At 35.7% G+C, this 24,397-nt stretch overlaps 3 protein-coding genes across 3 annotated transcripts; 1 reads left to right on the top strand and 2 right to left on the bottom strand.

The window, feature by feature from the left end:
* Positions 1-361: 361 nt before the first annotated feature.
* Positions 362-17,913, top strand: sema4bb (sema domain, immunoglobulin domain (Ig), transmembrane domain (TM) and short cytoplasmic domain, (semaphorin) 4Bb). Its single transcript, XM_073836210.1, has 15 exons — positions 362-508; positions 5,259-5,653; positions 7,655-7,815; positions 7,897-7,959; positions 8,050-8,148; positions 9,114-9,225; positions 9,363-9,479; positions 9,691-9,836; positions 11,521-11,696; positions 11,829-11,979; positions 12,067-12,277; positions 12,363-12,478; positions 14,209-14,366; positions 14,464-14,543; positions 14,626-17,913. Exons 2-15 carry the CDS (start codon positions 5,497-5,499, stop codon positions 15,423-15,425), a joined length of 2,547 nt encoding a protein of 848 aa, XP_073692311.1. The 5' UTR covers positions 362-508; positions 5,259-5,496; the 3' UTR covers positions 15,426-17,913.
* Positions 17,914-17,948: 35 nt separating this feature from the next.
* On the bottom strand, positions 17,949-20,300 carry harbi2 (harbinger transposase derived 2). Its single transcript, XM_073836211.1, has 4 exons — positions 19,868-20,300; positions 19,671-19,786; positions 18,408-18,519; positions 17,949-18,322 (listed from the first exon to the last, which is right to left on the bottom strand). Exons 1-4 carry the CDS (start codon positions 20,298-20,300, stop codon positions 17,949-17,951), a joined length of 1,035 nt encoding a protein of 344 aa, XP_073692312.1.
* Positions 20,301-22,233: 1,933 nt separating this feature from the next.
* Positions 22,234-23,647, bottom strand: serf2b (small EDRK-rich factor 2b). Its single transcript, XM_073837113.1, has 3 exons — positions 23,558-23,647; positions 22,701-22,809; positions 22,234-22,615 (listed from the first exon to the last, which is right to left on the bottom strand). The coding sequence occupies exons 1-3, from the start codon at positions 23,562-23,564 to the stop codon at positions 22,549-22,551; spliced, it is 183 nt and encodes a 60-aa protein (XP_073693214.1). The 5' UTR covers positions 23,565-23,647; the 3' UTR covers positions 22,234-22,548.
* Positions 23,648-24,397: the final 750 nt, after the last annotated feature.

Genomic DNA, 24,397 nt, shown 5'->3' with positions numbered 1-24,397 from the left:
GAGAAATTACCTATTTTTGTATAATTACCTGAAAACCAAAAATCTTTTTGTATAATTAACTGATTTGTTAAAGTAAGTCACATTAAATTAGGCCTATAGTAAAATGAAATATGTAATTATTCTTGGATTATCATTTCTTGATGGTAAAAAAACACCCTTTTTGGGTCTTAATGAATAATTCTGACTGTAGTTTCCCATTGCTTACAATTGTGTCTATGAATAAAACATACTGTTTCCCTGCCAGTCCTCAGGATAAAGAGAGTACCTCTAGTTTCGTGTGTGAGTGTGTTAGAGGTGTGGCTCCACTGAATGGTTGGAGGAGGGTCGAGTGTCTCAGTCTCAGTCTCAGCGGTAGATCCATGAGCGAAGAAATCAGCGGCTGAATTTCATACAGTTAACCGGGACTGAGAGGAACCATGCTGGAATACAAATCCAAAGGCTCATTTACGACTCACATCAGCTGGCAGTCTATTCGGATAGAGATGTAATGGCTTTAAACGCTTTCGTGGTAAGTTGCGTATATAAACAATAAGTTAAAGGGGGCAGTGGGTTGAGCAAGAGGTGCGATCGAGGATTCAGTATTGTTCGTAGAAGATGTAGGCTGGAGCTGAGCACGTTTATCTGTTGAATGCTTTGTGCGTAAAGTCACCTGTTGCGAAACATCACTTTTTAATGTAAGTCAATTATTTATTTTAGTTCTAGTGCTTTGTTACTAAGGTGTACTAGGATCCAGACTGTATATATATCGTGTGTTTATAGTGGTAGTAGTGGAGGGTGGGTGAGTTGGGGGTGGGTAGGTGGGTGGAAATGGGCTCAAATAAACAAGGTGGTGCTGGATTGTGCGTATGTGCTCTCACACAGTCACCGCAAAGTAAAACTCGACATCTACAAGTATGTGTGAGGGAGAATAAACGTTATAAGTAGAGTGAACCGTGCAAAAATAGACCACTGATAAAAGCTGTGCTTATATCTGCCTATATTGTAATTTAACGTTGAGCGTTCCTTTTTAATCTTTTGCCTGTTTAGATCAAGTGGGGCAAATAAAAAAAAACAGAACCGTTCTAAACAATTTAAGATGCCTGAAAAAGTTACTTTATCCAACATAGAAAGTTAAAGCGAATAAAACAGATTCTCATAATCAAAAGTAGTTATCACTTCGATACTGAAGCTTGATCACATCCTCTTTGAAGATATCAGGGACATGAAAGCTTCTACAGAAAGAAAAAAGCGAACTATTACATTTGATTGGCTACTGAGTGATTTTTAAAGAACGTTTGATCTTGAAATTGTTCCAATTTTGCAGAAGCCTTTCCTTTTTTCAAAGTCTCAGATACTTTAATCAGGAGTAATGTATTTATTAACATTAATGGCTGATATTAATCGTTTTAATTGCGAGTGGAATCTTAAAACTGATAACATTCTCTTTAATTGTGTAGGCTGGACTTTTAACTTTGTTTTTGCTTCAGACTCTGACTTTGGAGTGTAGTATAAGGGAGGTTTTGATAATGATTAACGCTTGAGATAAAACAGTAATTGAAAATAGTGATCAAAACATTTTTGTTTCTGTAAAATACATAAATTTAAGTTACTGATTGATAAAAAAGTAATAAACTGAGGGAAGCTTTCTGAAGACTGAGTGTTGCTACAAAACAGGTAAAAACTATAGTTCGTCACAGTGGTTGGGTGAATGAAGAGAGCACATGAAAGCAGACTTTTGTTGTTTACTTGAACTCTGCTCTGTTTAGAACTGCATCAGTCTTTTGGATCAAAGACTATGAGGACTAGACAATGAATACCTTGTTTGTCCTATCAAAGAACCGTTTGATGTTTATATTATTTAGTAAGGAAACTGTGAGTTTTTCTGTTTTGAGTCAGTTGGGTGTCAACAAATGATAACCTCCCTCCATTTGCCTTATTACTTTGTTGGAGAAAGACTGTTCTCACCATGTCACACCTCAGGACAGGAACAGATCTGAGAATACGAGCACCAGGTTGTTGCTGCTTGTGCCCATGTGCAATATCTGTTGTCTGTACTTGTAGATGACCTTCAGGAGTTTCAGCGGAACTCACTGATATAAATGAGTATGTTGAACTTATTGCCCGAGGGGTTTACTGTGCAAATGGAAGTTGTAAAAAAATAACCCCAGACCAATGTTGTTCTGCCGTCTTCCAGTTAGTATAATAAACGTGTTAGACAGCTTGTAAAGTTTATTGCGTATGTCAGAGATCTTTTTGAAGTAAAAGATAACAAGTTTGACCTCTGTATCTACTCCTACTCTAGATGGTCTAGTTTACGATGTAATGCATCACATCTGTGGGGACATTACTCACTTTCATGTCATTCCAAACCCGTAAGATCTTCATTCATCTTCAGGAACACAAATTACTCATAGACAGCAATGTAATTACCAATGTAATTTCAAAGCCCAGAAAGGTAGTACGGACATCAATAAAATAGTGACATCAGTGATTAAACCATAATGTTATGAAGCTACGAGAATACTTTTTGTGTTCACAATTTAACAATTTCTTCTCTTCTGTGTCTTTGACAGAGTTTTCTCTGTGCACAAAAGGTATTGTCTTAGGTTCATAAAATTGAATGGTTGAACCACTAATGTCACATGGACAATTTTAACAATGTCATACTACCTTTCTAGGCCTTGAACATGGTGGTTTGCACTGCTATCTATGCAGGGTCAAAAAGCTGTTGGATTTCATCAAAAATATCTTAATTTGTGTTCCAAAGATGAACAAGGTCTCAAGAGTTTGGAATGACATAAGGGTAATTAATGAAGGAATTTTTATTTTTGGACGAACTATCTCTTTAAGAGTCTGCTAAGAATGAAAGAATGTTTAGATTAATTAGTTTAATTAATTGTAATCTTGAGTACAAATCCTCAGGTTGAAAGGTCATATTATTAATTGCCCTTTCATGTCATCATCTTTTGATATTATGCAGCTAATTAAATCAGATTAAAATATGACAGTTTCATTAAAAATTAAATCAGGTAAAAGGGAAGTTGCTATAGAGCCATATTTTGTTTATGTGTATGTATCGGTACATGGTACATGTGATTGGGTGGCTGTAGCTGTAGTTCATGTAAGTGTAAGCAGCATTTTTACCTCAAGCTTTAACTCCCAGTTCTGACTCTTTGAGTCTTAGCAGGATCCACAGGGCAGTTCTGTCTCTGCAGGCTGCATGTGTGTTTGTGTACAACTTGTACTTGTAGCTGATATCAGTACACATGTTTAGTTGAAATTTTGTTTCTGTGCACAATTTAGGCTATGTTGTAGATGAATACATCTATAGTTGTATGTTCTTTACTTTAGGTTATTTAATGGTCTAAATTGTTTGCATGTTATGGTTTGCTTAAAGGGTTAGTTTACCCAAAATTCATTAATTTTGTGTATCATCATCAAAGGTTTGGAACAACATAAGGGTGAGTAATTAATGAAAGAATTTCTTTTAGATTTGTTTACACCGCACAATTTTTAATTCTGTTAAAAAGAGTTACATAACTTTTTTAATTGATTGTAATTTTGAGTACAAAATCCTCAGGTTGAGAGGTCATATTAATACTCGCCCTTTCATGTCATCATCCTTAGATATTATGCCGGTAATTAAATCAGATTAAAAATTAAATCAGGTGATTTCAACATTAATAGGGGGGTTGTTCAGTTCTCCATGTAAGGAAAGTTTTTATGGAGCAATCTTTTTGGTACATGTGATTGGGTGGCTGTAGCTCTAGTTCATATAAGTGTAAGCAGCTTGTTTTATTTTTACCTCAATCTTTAATCATTTAGAAGTGACTCTTGGGTCTCAGCAGGATCCTCAGGGCAGTTCTGTCTGCAGGCTGCATCTGTGTTTGTGTACAACTTGTACTTGTAACGGATGTCAGTACACACATTTAGTTGGAACTTTGTAGCATCTGTGCACGATTTAGGCTATGTTATAGGTGAATACATCTATAGTTGTATGTTTTTTTTTTTTACTTTAGGCTATTTAATGGTGTAAATTGTTTGCATTTTATGTTTTATGGTTTGCTTAAAGAGTTAGTTTACCCAAAAATGAAAATTGTGTCATTAATTACTCACCCTCATGTCATTCCAGACCCATAAGACCTTTGTTCTTCTTCGGAACACAAATTAAGATTTTTGATGAAATCTGGGAGCTCTCTGAACCTCATAGACAACGTAGACAGCATGGGTCCTACCACGTTCAAGGTTCAGAAAGGTACCAAGAACATCGACAAAATAGATATTTTTGATGAAATCCATGAGCTTTCTGACCCTGCATAGATAACAATGCAACTACCAAGTTCCAGACCCAAAAAAGTACCAAGAACATCGACAAAATAGTCAATGAAACATCAGTGGTTCAACCACAATTTTATGAAGCTTTGGGAATACTTTCTTTTGCACTAAAAAACCCTAAAATAATTTTATTCAACAATGCTTTTTTTGCACACAAAAGTATTCTCATACTTTCATAAAATTATGGTTGAACCACTCTCATGGACTATTTTGTCGATGTTCTTGGTACTTTTCTAGGTCTAGAACGTGGTAGTTGCATTGCTATCTATGCACGGTCAGAAAGCTCCTAGATTTCATCAAAAATATCTTAATTTTTGTTTATTAATGACAGAAATTTCATTTTTGGGTGAACTATCCCTTTAAGACAAAATAGTCACCTGCTCCATCTGACAGTTTATTCACTGGCAGTCTATTTTTAAGTGGAATTGACTGCTGATTGAATTTTCTCCAAAAGAAAACTAAATAAATAAATATTACAAATAAATAGTAATTGAGAACATGATCATAAGCGTTATGGGATTTTGTAATTTTATCTGTGTGTTGTGTTTGAGGCTACAGAGATTAAACAGCCTTCCTGTTTTCAGGACATACCACCCTTAAAAGCCGATCAGGCCAAAAGGGAGGAGTTGTTGCATTTCCAAATTCTGTTTGGATAATGTCATGCAGAGGAGGACATGAGATTCAGCCTCTTTCCCAGAAAAACACTGAAGCATGTGCTGTGAAAGTCGAGATCAGTCTCTTTTGAACTGAGAAACATCTATTTATCTTCTGTCATTTTTATTACTTGTCTTTAATTCAGACTTGTACAGCTGTGAGTGTCTGTAATTGATGGTTGTTGTGAAATTTAATTTTCTCATTATTCCTACCCAGGGAAGCTGCATCATCCAGTGTGTTAGTCCATCTGATCCATCTGACTAAATGTGCTTCTGTTTCTTCCTCTGCAGATTCCAGAGAGTCTAATTGGAGTTTACAACATAGATAGTTCCTAAAAGGAGGAATGTGTTTGCCCACAAAGATCTGATATCTGTTCACCTTTGACCTCTTTGAGGACATAATTGAAATATGGCAAGGTCACGGTGACCTTAAGTCCCCCCTGAAAGAGTCAACAGCAGGGTGTAAACATAACATTTGAATACCAAAGATACCTGGAATATAACCATCTTCAACTGCAAAGCAGTAACCATGGCAACCAAATGTAAAGTCCAATGGAAAGTATCCTTGGAAACCACAAACTCTGTCTGGCTCTTGTTCGGGACCATATGGATTTTTTTGGCTGGAGTTTTACAAGCAACCGTGGCGAGTGAAGATGATGTCACAGCACGCATCAGTTTCACATACAGTGAGTGTATGAATTAATTATTCATTATTCAACAGATGCTTTCTCATCCAAAGCAATTTATAATTTACTTACTAATATAATAGTCCCACCTAGAGTTAGCAGGGGTTAAGTTCATTCCCACTGGTGCTTGTTCGGTGGTTATTTTAATTTTGGCTTGGGCATTGCATTAATTAATAGCACACATGTAAACTCCTGCTGACTTTTTGACCATTGATACAGTACTATAGTATCATGATATAGTGATGGTATCAGGCGGTAGATAATATCACAAAGTCTGCATTTATTTGATCAGAAATACAGTCAAAACAGATATATTGTTAAATATTACTGTTCAAAATAAATATAATTTATAATATAATTTATTTCTGTGAAGCAGCCATTACTTCAGTCTTTAGTGTCACATGGTCCTTCCAAATCATTATAATATGCTGATTTGGGTGAAAATGTTGGTCAGAAATACAGTAAAAAAACAAGTGTGTTGTTAAATATTATTATTCAAAATAAATATAATTTATTCCTGTGATGCAAAGCTAAACTTCTGCAGTCATTACTCCAGTCTTGAATGTCGCATGATCCTTCAGAAATCATTCTAATATGCTGATTTGGTTGGAAATGTTGATCAAAAATACAGTAAAAACAGATATATTGTTAAATATTATTATTCAAAATAAATCTAATTTATTCCTGTGATGCAAAGCTGAATTTTCAGCAGCCATTACTTAAGTTTTCAGTGTCACATGATCCTTTAGAAATCATAATATGCTGATATGGTTGGAAATGTTGATCAGATATATAGTAAAAACAGATATATTGTTAAATATTACCATACAAAATAAATATAATTTATTCCTGTGATGCAAAACTGAATTTTCAGCAACCATTACTTCAGTCTTCACTCTTCAGTGTCACATGATCCTTCAGAAATCATTCTAATATGCCTATTTGGTTGGAAATGTTGATCAAAAATACAGTAAAAACAGATATATTGTTAAATATTACAATTTAAAATAAATGTTATTTATTCCTCTGATGCAAAGCTGAATTTTCTGCAGTCATTACTTTAGTCTTCAGTGTCACATGATTCTTCAAAAATCATTATAATATGCTGATTTGGTTGGAAATATTGATCAGAAATACAGTAAAAACAGATATATTGTTAAATATTACAATTCAAAATAAATCTAATTTATTCCTGTGATGCAAAGCTGAATTTTCAGCAGCCATTGCTTCAGTCTTCAGTGTCACATGATCCTTCATAAATCATTATAATATGCTGATTTGGTTGGAAATGTTCCTTTTTATTATCAGTGATTTGCTGCTTAATATTTTTTGTGCAAATATATTACCAGAGTAGTGCCAGAAATGCCCCAAAAAACAACCCATTATGTGTCATTATGATCAAAAAGTAGTAATGAGCACTGTATTCTGTAGAAGAAGCTCTGCTGGCCCAGATTCCCTCAGTCTCCCACTCATCTGAAATAATTTAGCTCAATTTTAGGGCTACTTGAATTGCCATGATGTTTCTTATTCCCGAAAGACCTATTACGAGACTGTTCCAAATGTTGCGTTCACTCATCTTAGCCAAACACACAGGAGGGTTTAATCCTTGATTGTAAACATTTACAAGAGCTATTAGAACCATTTGCAAACCCTGGCTGGTGTACTGTATCAGAATAACAGCCGTACTCATTAATCATTTGAGGTTGAAAATGCAAATGTAATGGTTGTACTTAAAACAAAATGGCCTGTAAAGGTTTTATATGAGTAAACACTTACGTTAGTGACCTCTGTGCCTTGCCAGGAAAACCTACTGGACATGGAAACCAACATAATTTTAAAGGGTTTGTTTGTGCGCTAGGGTTTTGTAGTTTTGAAAGTACATTCCATGTGAGGAATGCAGGATCAATTGTGAATGTACTGTAAGAATTTGGTCTGTAATGTTGAATATATTTTAGCATGAAACACATAACAAGTAATATTTTTGCCTGTGTGTGTGTTCAGATGCCGAAGGACGATCAGCGAGAGAGTTCTCTGTGGCTGGTGTGTATAACTATTCAACCCTTCTGCTGAGCCCAGATGAAAACAAGATCTACGTGGGAGCCCGGGAGAACATATTCTCTCTCAGCCTGGACAACATCAGCGTGACGTATCTACAGAAAACAGTAAGTGTATGCGAGAATGTTTGTAGTAGTGTGTAGGAGTGCATTTTGATGTTACTCAGCATTGTTTTGCATCTTTTCCAGCTCACATGGAGCACTCCAGAAAGGAAGAGGAAAGAGTGTATCTTCAAGGGAAAGGATCCACAGGTGTGTGTGTGTTGCAGTGATTGTTAATATAAATGTGAAACAATATATTAACAACAAACTAAAAGATAATCTGTCTCTTATGTGTTACAGACTGATTGTTTCAACTACATCAAGATTTTACTGCGACTGAACAGCACACACTTGTATGTGTGTGGAACATATGCCTTCAGTCCCATCTGTGCTTACATTGTGAGACTTTTTTTTTTTTACTTTATTTAGTTCAATGGTATAAATGTATCCATGATAAAGAATAGAAAAAATAATTACGATCTTAGAAAGTCACTCCTTGTTAGTTTCATGTTAGCATCATATGGTTTGAAGAAACTTCTATTAATTTCGTCATGTGTTAATATCGAGTACAACGTGATAATACACAAATGAAAGTAAAACTAATTATCTGATATTTTATAAGACTTTTTTTGACCCTTACACACAGTCATGAAAATCTGTAGTTTCAATATTTGTCCTATTGTAAACTTGACTCTTCTGCAGTTATATCGTGTACTAATACTGGCGGAAAATGTAAAGATGCGATTTTCTAGGCTGATAAGATTGGGAACTACACTCCCATTCCGGTGTAATAGTCAAGGAAGTTTCCTGCCGTAACATGGCCGAAGCTGGCGCAGTAATATCACGCAGCATATGTGCAAATGCTAACCTAGCTGGGAACTAATTTCAGGCACTGCGTGATATTACTGCGCCTGCTGCGTCCATATTACGGCAGCAAACTTTCTTGACTATTACGACGGAATAAAAGTGTAGTTCTTAATCGCAGCTTTACATTTTCCGCCGGTATTAGTACACAATATAACTGCAGAAGAGTCAAGTTTTAAATAGAAAAAATATTGAAACTAGTTGGTCATTGTTGAATGCGATGCTATTGGTCTCATAGGATTCAATGATCAATGCTAAGCTATGCTAAAAGTGATATCGCCAGAACAGGAAAACGGTTGAATGGATTTCAAAACAGTAAAACTCAACTTATTAAGTTGGAGAATGAGCCTATTTGTTGGAGAGTGTTCCTTTAAGTCACTGCATATTTAAATTACATTTCTAATGTATTTTTGACAAAAAAAATCATCAAATCATTGACTCATTTGTTTAAGTGTGTCTGGTGTCATTTGTTTCTTACTGTTTTTCTGGACATTTTGTAGAACATTTCAAGTTTCTCTTTGGAAAGAGATGAAAACGGGGTACACGTTATGGAGGACGGACGTGGACGCTGTCCATTTAATCCAGAATACAGATCTACAGCAATTACAGTGGGTCAGTATACTCGTGCAAAAACAATGCAATCATTTTGTTTGAACTTATGTATATTTGAACATATATAAACATCATTAGGTTTGATGAACATGGCGATTTAGTGTTAATAAGCACTTTTATGTTTTGTTGTGTTACAGATGGGGAACTGTACACTGCTACTGTCAGTAACTTCCAGGGAAATGAACCCACCATATATAGGAGTCTAGGGTCTGGCACCCCTCTCAAAACGGAGAACTCTCTCAACTGGCTCCAGGGTAAATATAATACAAACACACACACTTCCTCACAAGGGACTTCTTAGGAGATAAATATCTAAAAATAAATGCCAACATCGGTGATTACAGAACCCAGCTTTCTCACGCATGTTGAAAACAAATTATTACTGACTGATACTGAGCTTAAACAAACAGTTTCGTTTTCTTGAATATGTTTTTTGAAAGTGTTTATATTTTTGTGGTTCGTTAGACCCAGCGTTTGTAGGTTCTGCTCATATTACGGGTTCAGACAGCGAGAGAAGCGATGATCAGATCTACTTTTTCTTCAGCGAGATGGGAAAAGAGTTCGACTTCTTTGATAACACCATAGTGTCCAGGATTGCACGTGTGTGTAAGGTAAGATGGATTGTTCACACAGTTCACACACTGTTGATAAAGTCAGCATAAACCTGAGAAAGAGCACGTACTGACACACTCATACACAAACGCCAATATTTCCAGTATCACTGTGCACTTGGCATAATCTTATCTTCTAAAGATTCCTTAACTCATTCTGCTTTAACTCCAAAGGTAAACATAAAAATCTAAATGTTTCTTAGTGTCATTATACAAAATCCATTAGTGCACATTATATTATAAAATTTTGTGAACTATTGGACAATGTTAGCCAAAGCTGTTTTAAAAACAATCATATTTACACTGCCACTCAATTTTTTTTCAGGATTCTTTAACAAATAAAAAGTTAAAAAGAACAGCGTTTATTTAAAATAGAAATCTTTTGTAACAATATAAACTACCATTTAAAAGTTTGGCGGTCAGTAAATTCTTATTCTTTATTTATTTTTTTTTTTAAGAAATTAATACTTTTATTTACCAAGGATGTGCTAAATTGATGAGAAGTTATATTTTAAATAAATTAATACTGTTCTTTTTAACCTTTTATTCATTAAGAATCCTAAAAAAAGAATCTAAGGTTCCCAAAAAAATATTAAGCAGCACAACTGTTTCCAACATCGATAATAATAGTAATTAATCAGCATATTAGAATGATTTTTGAAGAAACACTGAAAACTGAAATAATGGCTGATAAAAATTCAGCTTTGCACCACAGGAATACATTTCACATGTAGTATTTTTTTTCTGTACTTGATGAGCATATAAGAATTCTTAAAAAAAAACAGTGATCCCAAGCAATCCAACTGTAACATGGAGAAAGAATACATATTGTTTATTTACGTATAATAAAGACATTGTAACAATTAAAATCTGGTTGAAAATATTCTAGCTTGTCCTTTACTTTCAAGTCATTGAGCGTGACAGATGAAACCAGGACACATTTAAAAGTTTTTTTTTTTAATTAATTGTCAAGATTTTTGACACTTGACACAAGCTGATGAACAAGGTGAATCACAGGAGACTGTGAACTCTGCCCTATTAATGCTCACATATGTGTTACTTTCCCACCCACTGATGCTCCCTGAAACCCATAGGACTGGGTTCCTCAAATCTTACCCTGGAGGGCCAATGCGCTGCAGAGTTTAGCTCCAACCCTGATCAAACTTACCTACCTGTGATTGTCTAATGATCCTAAAAACCTTGATTAGCATGCTCAGGTGTGTTTGATTAGGGTTAGAGCTAAACTGTGCAGGAAAATGGATCTCGTGGGCCAGATTTGAGGATCCCTGCCATAGGATAATACCATGTTTCATTTTAGACGTATACTATGCTATTACAATATTATTCTTTAAAATGCCCTAGAGAATTATATAAATACTATGGTATATGATTATAACACTCATTCAGTACCACGTTATTATGGTACAGCAACAGTGTTGTTGTTGTTGTTGTTTTTTTCTTTATTTTGGTCTAGATGCTCTGAAACCAGGACTGGAGTTCTGATGCCCCCTAGTGGTCCTGCAGAGTATTACAAATAAATGACACTATATATGTATACTTTCTGACCCTCCATAAACAGCAAGGGTCCAAAGGTCTATAAACGTAGATTGAGTAATTAATGACAGATTTATTTTTTTTTAGGTGAACTATCTCTTTAATCATTTGTTTGTGTGTATGTCCTCAGGAGGATCAAGGTGGGGAGAGAGTCCTGCAGAAGAAATGGACCACATTTCTGAAAGCTCAACTCTTGTGTTCGCTACCGGATGATGGCTTTCCTTTCAACATCATACAGGATGTATATGTGCTTTCAGACCAGCGCAAGAAAAACACACTCCTCTATGCAGTCTTCACTTCTCAGTGGTAAGCAAAAAATGTGGAAGATAAGCTTGAGGGGTGTTTTTCATTAATTACTCGTACAAGAAACTTAATGTATCAGTGTAAGTGTTATTGTAATGTAAACTATTATCTAATTTGTTGCTATATGTTTTGTAGGAGTAAAGGTCTAGCAGGCAGTTCAGCAGTTTGTGTGTTCAGCATGGATCAGGTAGAAAAAGCATTTAATGGCCGTTACAAAGAAGTGAACCGAGAGACGCAGCAGTGGTACACACACACTCACTCTGTACCAGAACCAAGACCTGGAATGGTAAGATGACACACTCCTAAATATACACTTTACCAGTTTTATATAAGTGGAGAATCTTTGAGTTTATAATTTTTTCCCTTTCTACAGTGTATTACTAATGCTTCAAGGCAGCTTGGAATAGACTCATCCCTTGATATGCCAGATAAAGTACTAAACTTTGTGAAAGATCACTTCCTGATGGACAGCCCTGTAAAAAGTCGGCCTGTGCTCTTCACACACTCTACGCACTACACACAAATAGCTGTGCACCACGTGCAAGGCCTTCACAGAGCTTACGATGTGATGTTCATCGGCACAGGTATGTGTTTTTTTGACTGTCAGATTCTCTGTGATTAAATTTCTTTTCTAAATAGCTGTTAATATCATGCTCTGTGATTTGACAGATGATGGACGTTTGCAAAAAGCTGTGAATGTAGCTGGTATGATGCACATTATTGAGGAGATCCAGCTGTTCCCAGTGCAACAACCTGTACAAAATATAGAACTGGATTCAGCTAAGGTGTGTGTGTGTGTGTGTGTGTGTGTGTGTGTGTGTGTGTGTGTGTGTGTGCACCTGGTATTAATCACGTTGTGGGGACCAAATGTCCCCACAAGGATAGGAATACCAGTAGATTTTGACCTTGTGGGGACATTTCTCAGGTCCCCATGAGGAAACAGGCTTATAAATCATGCACAATGAGTTTTTTTGAGGAAGTAAAAGTGTGCATAATCTCCTGTGAGGGCTAGGTTTAGGTGTAAGGTAGGTGTAGGGCCATAGAAAGTACGGTTTGTACGGTATGAAAACCATTACGCCTATGGAATGTCCCCATAAAACATGTAAACCCAACATGTGTGTGTGTGTGTGTGTGCGTGTGCGTGTGTGTGTGTGTGTGTGTGTGTGTGTGTGTGTGTGTGTGTGTGTGTGTTTGGTAACACTTTACAAAACGTTCAGTTGTTACTATTAGCTAATGCATTAAATATCATGAACTAACAATGAACAATACTTATTTATTTACAGCATTTATTAAAGGATGAGTTCATTTCCAGAATAAAAAAATCCTGATAATTGACTTACCCCCGTGTCATCCAAAATGTTCATGTCTTTTTTTCTTCGCAAAGAAATTAAGGTTTTTGTGGAAAACATTTCAGGATTTTCTCCATGTAGTGGAATTCAATGGGAGCCAATGGGTTGAAGGTCCAAATTGTAGTTTCAATGCAGCTTCAAAGGGGTCTACACAATCCCAGCTGAGGAATAAGCGTCTTATCTAGTGAAACGATGTTCATTTTCTTAAAAAAAAATACAAATGTATATACTTTTTAGTCACAAATGATGTTGTACTAGCTTAACATCACACATTGCATAGTCATGTTGAAAAGGTCACGCATGACTGAGATGGAGGTACCGACCCAGTGTTTACAAAGTGAACCTGCAAAGAAAGTCAAACGCCAATTACAAAAGAGGTAAAACATTGTTGGACGATTTGGAAGTTAGATGAGAAAATGCGATGAGTTACTCTACCCTACCTTTTTGAACTGGAATACACAGATGAACAACTAACTATGCATGACCTTTCCAATGTGATTATGTAATGCATGAAGTTGTGGACGTGCATCGCAGAGATTAAAAAGTACATAAATTTTAATTTTTTTAGGAAATGACAAATCGTTCTGCTTGATAAGACCCTTATTTCTCAGCTTGGATGGTGTAGAGCCCTTTTAAGCTGCATTAAAACTGTAATTTGGACCTTCAACCTGTTGGCCACTGTTTAACTCCATTATATGGAGAAAAATCCTGGAATCTTTTCCTCAAAAACCTTAATTTCTTTGCGACTGAAGACAGAAAGACATGAATATCTTGGATGACATGGGGGTGAGTAAATTTTCAGGTAATTTATGTTCTGAAAGTGAACTAATCCTTTATTTTTGGTTAATGTTAACTTTACATATTCTAATACATTTTTGGTGCATAAAATGCATCTGTTGAGCAGTTGTGCTGCCTAATTTCTTTGTAGAATATGCACATTTTCAAATAACAGCATTCATTTGAAACAAATCTTTTGTGACATTGTAAAATATCACTAATGCATCCTTGCTGAAAAAAAAAATCATTTAAAATATCGTATTCACCCCAAACTTTTGAATGGTGGTGTATTTGAACAAACATTTACACATTTTACTTGCCTTTGTGCTCCACAAAGCATTCATTTCACTCTCTTTCTTTGAACTCTCTCTCTTTCTCTAAACAAACAGGGTTTGTTATTTGTGTCGTCACACTCCGGTATTGTCCAGCTGCCAGTAGCAAACTGCAGTTTCCATAACAACTGTGGCGAGTGTGTTTTGGCCAGAGACCCATACTGTGCCTGGACAGGCACACACTGTACTGACGTCACACGTATCCCGCCACAAAAGTAAGTCTTCTTTCTTTCCCTTTCCATTTTACAAATCATGTTGCATTAATTATTTTTATTACAAATAACAATCTGTACCTTCCTATGCATTTTTCAGCCATTGGCAGCAGGATATCGAAAAGGCAGACACTTTAAAATGTAACAGCACAATGCTTAGCGTGAACTCTGAGAGCTCAGGTAAACCTGCAAATCTTGACATACACAAGCATCTTTTATCCATCTGAATATGTAATAACACCCATCTCTCTTCTCTTTTTAGTGTTACCACGTTCTTTCCCAATTTCCCAAGAATCTGATTGCGAACTCATCATCATCCCAGCTAATACTCTTCGCCTGCTACCCTGCAATCTTCGCTCCAACCATGCTCATAGGAAATGGTCATACAAGCCAGATGTAGGTCACTTCCTGTTCCCAAGCTCGGATGGTGGGTTGGTAGTCAGTGGCCGAGCAGGCAGCGATGAGGTCTTCTCATGTTGGTCAGAAGAACATGGCTTCAGGCAGCTCTTGGCCAATTATTGTGTAAAGGCAGAGCCTTTATCTGAGTCCACAACCAATACTGGGCGGATGGATACGCATCTTATAATCCAAAGCATTTCATCAGACATCTTGTCTAGCGAATCGGCACGCTCCGCTCAAATGCGCATAAAGACGTATGCTACAGAGCTTGCAGTAGTGTGTGTGCTGTTAGCTGTTTGTGTGCTTTCGTTCGGGCTCTCGGTAGCATATCGACACAGGGGCCGGATGAAGGAGGTACTGAGAGGAGGAGAACAAACTGGAGGAGCCCAAAAGAACACAGTCAGGCCTGGGGAGAGTTTACCCCTCAATGCTGGTGTGCTTCCAACCTCCCCATCCGACCACAAAAGCTACCAGACGTTGGAGGAAAGCTGTGGTTATATAATCACTTCATCAGAGACAAGCACGCAGAACAACTCCAAGGAAGCACAGACGCTCGCCCAATCACCCCAGAATGGCTTTAAAGAAAGCCATGTGGAAGTCAGTGACATTTGCCCTCGGCCACGGGTACGACTGGGCTCTGAGATCAGAGACTCTGTGGTGTAAAATACTGACCACTTTATGCATAAACAATCTAACACTCTTCATGTTCACTTGGTACATTCAATGGGCAGCTTTCTTGAAGACTAAGCGTACTGAGCCCTGAGCACAAGAGAATAGATGGGACATGCTCAGTGTGCGTATTGCCAAATTGTAGGTAAGACAATGCCCTCAAATCTGCTGTCACATCTCCTTCACTCTTTAATGTTAAACTTTTAAAGTGAAACAGTTTGTGTTAATATGAGAAAAAGACAGAATGCTGATGCATTAGAGATCGAAACAACAATCCAAGGAATAGCAGATGGATGAACAGGAGAGAGATGGGCACTGAGCCTTGTGTTGTATGACTGGTACTGGTGCTATTATCACTGCCAAGACAAAGAGTAATGATGCCTCACTCAAGGTGAGAAGACTGTTCTTTATGTCTGTTTTGAACCTTTGCTATTTTTGCGCAAAGGTTCAATGCATAAATGTTTAACGCGGTACTTTAATTTTCAAATTCGACTATGAAACCCATAGCCCATACTCTGCAGATTCTCATAATACTAGCATTGAACACCAGGCAGTTCGGACCAGATAGCTTGTTAGTGTTACTTTCTATTTATTCCGTTTTTAAGCTTCTATTTTGGTCATTTTTTAATTTCTTAGTCCTTTCTGGGAAGTAGTGTTTGTGTTTTCTATTCTGTTCATGTTAGTAAAGTGCCTGGTGTTAAATAATGGTATGATGTGTACGGAAATATTAAATGTGGAGTGATAATGGAAACAAATTATTTGCTTTTAGATCAAATGTAGCAGGCGTGTATGAGCGTTAAGAAACTTTGTTTCTTAATACCCTTGAATGTACATTTGAAGAGTTATATAGAAATGCAAAGCACAAAGTTGAGATTGTTTTGCCTGAGGTTGGTGCAGAAACAAGATAATGATACTGTATAATACCACAATATTACGGTATGCTTGGCATTTGGTAACAAATAAAGAATGAGATAATGGATGAGTGATTAATACAGTGAGAAAAGTGGAGAAAGGCTGGAAATGTCTGTAAATTTGCAATCTATTTTAGGGTGATAAAAGAAAATGTAGAAAAACATTACAGGTTACGTTCATTTACGAGTAATGCAGACTTCAAACACACCCATGCACTAACGTTGCTATTATAGACATCTGTTCCACTTGGAAAAATCCTTTTAATCCACATTAACCGTGACATGTTTGATGTTGTTTAATCATGTGTTACATTCCACTGTGTTTTCAGCTTGTGTGTTCTGAATGGAAAATGTAAAGTAGATTGTGATCTTTTATACTTTGACACTGTTTTACTGTTGTTTTACATTGTACATTCACGCACTTTATTTTTTTCTACCAGTATTTGTAAGCTGTAAATGAGGTAGGCCACTGTCAACATCCTGGTTTAATATTGTAGTCAAGATTTGTACATTTATGAAGAGATGAAAAGAGGTCTGAAAGAGTGTCTCCACTGTCTGACATGCAAAATAAAATTTTGCATAAATGTAAACTGTGTATGTCTTTCAAAAAAATTGAACAAATATAATAGAAGCACAATTCTTTACATGAATTTACACAAATTAATCAATTTTTCACAAAGGTTTACAATATATAAATAATAATAATAATAAATAAATGTTAATGCATAAGGCCTGATATCAAACATTTCTCTCTATCTACATGAAAGGCAATTAAGCAACATGTGCAAATGTACACTACCAGTCAAAAGTTTTTGAACAGTAAGATTAGGTTTTTTTTTTAATTAAGTCTCTTCTGCTCACCAAACCTGCATTTTGTCGATTTAAAATACAGCAAAAGCAGTAATATTGTGAAATATTTTTACTATTTAAAATATTTACTTTCTATTTGAAGATATTTTATAATGTAATTTTTTCTGTGCAATCAAATCAAAATTTTCAGCATCATTACTCCAGCCTTCATGATCCTTCAGAAATCATTCTAATATGCTGATTTGCTGTTCAAGAAAGATCCAAAGATCAGCTTTTATCTGAAATATAAAGCTTTTGTAACATTATACACTATACCATTCAAAAGCTTGGAGTCAGTATGATAGAAGAAGAAATTATAGAAATGAATACTTTCATTTAGCAAGGATGCTTTAAATGGATCAAAAGCGATATTTATAATGTTACAAAATATTTCTATTTCAGATAAATGCTGTTCTTTGGAACTTTCTATTCATCAAGAAAACCTAAAAAAATTCTACTCAGCTGTTCTCAACATAATAATAAATGTTTTTGAGCAGCAAATCAGAATATTAGAATGATTTCTGAAGGACCATGTGACTGGAGTAATGATGCTAAAAATAAGTAAGTTTTAAAAAAAGTTTTGAAGTCACAGAAATAAATTACATTTTAAAAAATATTTAAATAGAAAACAGTTATTTTAAATAGTACAAATATTTTTTGGCTCAAACAAATGCAGGCTTGGTGAGCAGAAGAAACTTCTTAAAAACACAAAATCTTCTGACCGGTAGTGTATATGATGGTCATTTTGGTTTTAATGCTAAGGGAAATATTCTGCTGTGATGGCATCTCTGACAGCTGTGCCAGCTGGATGGTCCTGAGTGAAGGAGTCGATATCATCAGGTGGAAGATCATATTCATTTGGAACCCACTCCTTCCTTATCGTGGCTATGTTGTGGAGGATAACACATGCACCTACAATCTGAGATGCCCGCTCTGGTGACACTCTTAGGTCACGAAGACAGTTAAACCGTGCCTTTAAAATGGCAAAAGTCGTGTCTATCTTGAGCCTGGTTTGATTAAGAGCCATGTTAAAGTCATGCTGTGGTTTTGTCTCAAGGTCAGGGTAGGGAGTCATCAAAAAGCTCTGGCATGCGTAAGTTTGGTCTCCCACCAACAGACCATCAAACAGCCCTGTCAATGACCGGAAAGAGAAAAGTGTCACAATGTCACAGTCCATTCTAGTAAAGCATTGCATGCAGTTCCCATTTTATCATACCTTCTTGAAAGTGCTGGCCTAACAATGACTTCTCAAAAATTTGGGTGTCATGCATAGAGCCAGGCCATCTGGCATCCAGACTTGTGACCATACACTGATGGTCACAAGTCATCTGTAATTAACATACAGTAGGTGAGTCCCATAGGTTACATATAGGTTAATACAGCTGAGGTACATACACTTTGCAGAATCTGCAAAATGTTTATTACTTTACCAAAATAAGAGGGATCATACAAAATGCATTGATGTTTCATATAGTCCACAAGAGAAAATAATAGTTGAATTTATAAAAATTACCCTGTTCAAAAGTTTACATACGCTTGATTCATAATATTGTGTTGTTACCTGAATGATCCACAGCTGTTTTTTTTTTTGTTTTTTTTTTTTGTAATAGTTGTTCATGAGTCCCTTGTTTGTCCTGAACTGTTAAACTCCCCACTGTTTTTCAGAAAAAGTACTTCAGGTCCCACAAATTCTTCATTTTTGAGCATATTTGTATATTTGAACCCTTTTCAACAATGACTGTATGATTTTTAAAAATCCATATTTTCACACTGAGGACAACTGTTACAGAAGGTTCAAATGCTTACTGACGGAAACACGATGCATTAGAAGCCGGGGGTGAATATTTTTATTTAGTTATTTTGTCTTCTGGGAAACATGTATTTTCTGTAGCTTCTGAAGGGCAATACTAAAAAAACTGAAAAAATATATATATTTGGGCAAATTAAGAAAACTACACACATCTTTATTCTGTTCTAAAGTTTACACCCCTGGCTCTAATGCTCCTTTTGGAGCATCAGTGAGCATTTGAACCTTCTGTAATAGTTGCATATGAGTTCCTCAGTTTTCTTCAGTGTGAAATGATGGATCTCAAAATCATACAGTCATTGTTGGAAAGGGCTCAAATAAAGGGTTCTGAAGACAAACAAGGGACTCATGAACAACTAAGCAAAACAAAACAAACAAAAACACAGCCATGGATCATTCAGGTAACAACACAGTATTAGGAATCAAGTGTATGTAAACTTTTGAACAGTCATTTTTATAACTTGATTTATTTATAAATGCAGTTATTTTCTCTTGTGTACTATATGTAAATGTCTTATTCAGGTCAGTAGCCTACTAAATAAAACATACCATGCAATTCTTATGATCTCTCTTATTTTGTTAAAATAATTAACATTTTACATATTCCGCAAGGTGTATGTAAACTTTTGACCTCAACTGTATATGCATATTTGTCAAATGCAATATACCTACCTGAACATTGATGCTATGAGTAGCATTTCTGTTAAGATAATCAGCCTCAGTTTGTTTTGTTGGTGTTGAGATTGGAATGTGCGTGCAATCTAGTGCTCCAATAACTTTTGGGAATCCTTTCAAAAGATCACAACATCAGTTTAGTAACTTTGTATCGATCATTATTGATGGTGTATTCGTATATTAATTGATCTTACCAGCTATTTTAGAGAAGCCCTCTTTTATGGCCTCAGTGGGTAAATGTCCAGGGAACACAATGAAAGTGTTTATGTATCTCTGGAGTGCGATAACCACCCTACGAATTGTTCGGCAAACTGTGTTTTTGCTGAGCTTCTCGGCATCGCCCACCTCATACAGGTATGTGCCACTTGCAAAGAAACGCAGAGCAATACAAATCATTTGCGGGACAGTGGTCGCATGGCTTCGCCGCGTCGGGTTTTTAATATGCGGTTCAAGAAGCCGACAAAGATATAGCATTCCCTCCGCTGAAAATCTGTATCTCTCATATAGGTGCTCGTCAGAGAAAGCCAGTGGGTTTTGTTTATCTCTAATAACTCTTTCCCTGCGCAAAGCCCTTTGTACAATTTGGGCTCCGATGTCTACAGGATTCTCCAAATACGGCGAAGCCATTTTCTACTACGCCTGCTTTGAGAATGGACTTGGTTACGTAACTTTGCTCACAGCTGATTGGTCCAATGACTGTTTACGAATGATTAACTATAGAGGTGTTGAACAGAACTTGTCCCAAGGCAGGTTATCATCTAGCGTTTGTTTAAAGTTATCTTTCATTAGATAGCTTCTTTAAAACAGAGCTAATCTTAGATTTCTATGTTCTTTAGTGAACGAAACGCTGAGAGTCGAATCTTTTTGTTGATCTGAACAAATCATGAATCAAATTGTTTCACTAAAAACATTTGACTGATGCGGCGTTCAATAGAACAAATGTTAAAGGAGTAGTTCACTTTCAGAACAAAAATGTACAGATAATGTACTCACCCCCTTATCATCCAAGATGTTCATGTCTTTCTTTCTTCAGTCATAAGGAAATGGTGTTTTTTGAGGAAAACATTTCAGGATTTCACTCCATATAATGGACAAATGCAGTTTGAATGCAGCTTATAAGGGCTCAAAATGATCAACGCTGAGGAAGAAGGGTCTTATAGTGAAACGATCGGTTATTTTCTAAAAACATTTACAACTTATATACTTTTTAATCTCAAACGCTCATCTTGCAGAGCTGGACAAGACGAGCATTTGAGGTTAAAAAGTATATAAATTGTAATTTTTTTTTTTAGAAATTAACCCATCGTTTTGCTAGATAAGAAGCTGCATTTAAACTGCATTTTGGAAGTTCAAACTCGGGGGCACCATAGAAGTCCATTATATGGAGAGAAATCCTGAAATGTTTACACAGAAAACATAATTTCTTTACGACTGAAGAAAGAAAGACATGAACATCTTGGATGACAAGGGGGTGAGTACATTATCTGTACCTTTTTTTATTTTGAAAGTGAACTACTCCTTTAAGCCTCACCAAGCCAGCAATTATTAGTTCCAAGCACAGCCAATTAAACCGAAAAAAATTAAATATTTTTACTATTTAAAATAGCTGTTTTATTTGAATATATTTTGAAATGTAATGTATTCTTGTGATTTACAAGCTGAATTTTAGCATCATTACTCCAGTCACATGATCCTTCAGAAATTATTCTAATATTTTGATTTGCTGCTCAAAAAAACATTATGTTGAAAACAGTTGAGTAGTATTTTTTCAGGTTTCTTTGATGAATAAAAAAGTTCAGACGAACAACTATATCTTAAATAGAAATCTCTTGTAACATTATACATGTCTTTGTTATTACTTTTAATCAATTTAAAACATCCTTGTTAAATAAAAGTATTAATTTCTATAATTTCTTTCCCAAACAAATAAACAATTATACCGACTCCAAGCTTTTAAATAGTATAGTGTATAATGTTACAAACAATTTTTATTTCAGATAAATGCTGATTTTTGGATCTTTCTATCCAAAGAATCCTGAAAAAATGCACTCAACTGTTTTAAAGATTGACATTTCTTGAACAGCAAATCAGCATATTAGAATAATTTCTGAAGGATCATGTGACACTGAGGACTGAAATAACGATGCTGGAAATTTAGCTTCAATCACAGGAATCAATAAGATTTTACTGTTTTTGCTGTACTTTGGATCAAATAAATGTAGACTTGGTGAGCAGAAGAGACTTTTGAAACTTTTGACTGGTAGTGCATCTGTCTACCACTAAAATAGCTGGCTCTGAGAGTTCACCACTGCTTTTTAATATGACAAGTATTTACTTGACTCATCTTATTAAAAAGTGCACTGAATAATTTAAATACTGTCAATCACATTGTAACTGCTTGGGTATTACACAGTAAATGCATTGTAGCTTGTAGAAATCTGCCCTCAAACCATATCCGTATTCTGTATAAAAAAACTGAAGTAAATGAAAAAGTGTGAATGGTTAAAAACACTTAATCGTAATACACACATTATAGGGTTAACAGTTTAATCGCTAGGTGTGAATTAAAATGTACATTTTATTAAGAAGGGCACTTGATACAAAAATACAAGATTACAATGCCAGTTCAGACATTTTTGAGACTCCCATTATTTGGGCTCGCTCTGATTATTAACATAAGAAACTCTCTCCTCCATAGCTGAAAACAAATCATTATGTACTGTATAGTTGACATGCCCTTTCAAGCACATTATGGAGTTTGGGATGAAACATTAAAGAATCAAAGTCTCCACATCTACACAATGACAGATTTTGTCTCCTTGACAAAAGAAAAAAAAGATCAGGATGCCATGTCAGTCACAGCGCCATCCACTGGTTATTTGCCTTTAGGATCCCCCTTCTCATTTGCCTTTTTTTGCTTCTGCTGCATGATTTCAGCATCTCTGAAATACAAAAAATCAAATTCACATTTAGTATGATGCACTTTATAAATAATGTATATTTGTTGTCACACTTTAAGTGTTGTACCTTTGCTTACGGGCAGCTGCTGAGAGGCCATCCTCATTTCTTTTCCCTTTGGATTGATCAGTATGCTTCTTAGCATTCTTCTGACGGGCAAGCTCACGCTGATTCCCCCCTGTTGGATGAGAAACCACAAAACTCTTAATGGCCTATTCGTGTTTTACTGTCTTGAATATATAAATATTGCAGACAGGATGGAACAGGAATTAACAAGATACCAAATCTCCAGTCTGCAATTGGTAAATCTAGTCAGTGTTAGGAAGTGTGTTTTGAAGGTTAATGCTGTAGTATTTAACATGTAAACCCTAATCTGTGTATAGAATAATAAACACATGTGTAGCAGTGAGGCGACGTGGCAGTGAGGGCGCCAGAGAGCTTTCACAACAATAACAACATTCGCATAAAACACTCAGAAAACGATCGACAATATCATAAAATATACAACTTTCTGACCTTATGAAACATTTTGTCCGTCCGAAAAGAATTTCGCCGGCTGCCCTTCTCAGATATGGACACTATAATTCAAGTTTGCAAATGTGAAACGTCCGTCAACTTTCCACAAAGAAACTAACTTTTAGACAACATTTTGAAAACGTTTTCCGTGTCGTAGATTTGTAGTGTATATAAAAATAGTTCGTATTCACTAACGTCACCATAAACCAGCATTTAGCCGTGTTTAGTAGGTTACTCTTGTGATTTCATTCCGTGGACTGTACACAGATCAAGCTAGCTGGCTACCTAACGTTAGCTCGTTAGCCTTGCTATCGTACCGCTCCTGTAATCGCCTGTCTGTTAAAGTACTTCTATAAATAATAGTAGAAGCTGATATTATGTCAACAGAATGAATACAAATCAATACCAACTCGTCATGATTGCTCTTTGTTGTCGCCGGAGCGCAAACCTCAACCGGGCGTTCTCTCCCGTACTTGTGATGGCTGGCAGACCCGAGTCGATTCTGAAGCTTTACGACAATACGATATCGAAATACAGCAGAGCGTTGCCTAGCGAACGCGCCTCGTGACCGTAAGTGGACGTCATTACGTCATATGAAGATGTTTTTAGTTTTGTACATGGTTCATTAAAAATGTTATTTTGTACATATAAAATGTATTTAAATATGGGATGAGAGTAATATTTTAGGGGAATGAAGATTTTACTAAAGCTCTGGTGTACATGAATTTACAGATTCATGTGCATTTTGCATGTTTTTTTGTACTTCTATACTCTGCTTATACTATAAGGTGATAAATATCATCCTCATTTTATTTGTAAACTGATTATATTAATACTGATTATATGTAATCTGGATTACGTAATCAGATTCCAAAAATGAAGTTCTTGTAATTAGACTGAATTACATTTTAAAATACTCGACTACAGTTACTTGTTTATGGATTGCATGGTTATATATTATTTACACAGCAATAAATTATTCATAATCTATTGATTCTCCTTAATTCTTCTTTTTCATATTTTAAATGTTCCTTTCTAAAATAGCCTACTGCTTATTTATGCTCAGAAAGATCAGTTATATTTGCAAAAATCATTTCAGGTTTTAGAAGTGTTTCAATATTGCATCAACTACTGAGCTCAATGATTTTTTATTGGAATTATCACCTTGTAGGTTATTTAACCATGTATTTTATGTCTTTGGAAAGATTTTGTCTTTCAAACACATTAAAAGTAAAAAAAAAAACAAAAAA

Source organism: Garra rufa, chromosome 3 (assembly GCF_049309525.1).
Source record: "Garra rufa chromosome 3, GarRuf1.0, whole genome shotgun sequence".
NCBI classification, from domain to species: Eukaryota; Metazoa; Chordata; class Actinopteri; order Cypriniformes; family Cyprinidae; genus Garra; species Garra rufa.
Note: the sequence above shows the minus strand (reverse complement) of the source record. Positions and strands in the feature narration are given on the sequence as shown.

What these genes read in the sequence shown, in the direction of transcription:
- serf2b (XM_073837113.1), bottom strand. An exon ending in GCAGCTGCCCGTAAGCAAAG is followed by an intron (nt 22,616 to 22,700) that starts GTACAACACTTA and finishes TTTGTATTTCAG; the next exon opens with AGATGCTGAAATCATGCAGC.
- harbi2 (XM_073836211.1), bottom strand. Translation starts at nt 20,300, where the DNA reads ATGGCTTCGCCGTATTTGGAGAATCCTGTAGACATCGGAGCCCAAATT. An exon ending in GGGCTTCTCTAAAATAGCTG is followed by an intron (nt 19,787 to 19,867) that starts GTAAGATCAATT and finishes ATCTTTTGAAAG; the next exon opens with GATTCCCAAAAGTTATTGGA. An exon ending in CTCATAGCATCAATGTTCAG is followed by an intron (nt 18,520 to 19,670) that starts GTAGGTATATTG and finishes TGTTAATTACAG; the next exon opens with ATGACTTGTGACCATCAGTG.
- sema4bb (XM_073836210.1), top strand. Translation starts at nt 5,497, where the DNA reads ATGGCAACCAAATGTAAAGTCCAATGGAAAGTATCCTTGGAAACCACA. An exon ending in CAGAACCAAGACCTGGAATG is followed by an intron (nt 11,980 to 12,066) that starts GTAAGATGACAC and finishes CCCTTTCTACAG; the next exon opens with TGTATTACTAATGCTTCAAG. An exon ending in TGTGATGTTCATCGGCACAG is followed by an intron (nt 12,278 to 12,362) that starts GTATGTGTTTTT and finishes GTGATTTGACAG; the next exon opens with ATGATGGACGTTTGCAAAAA.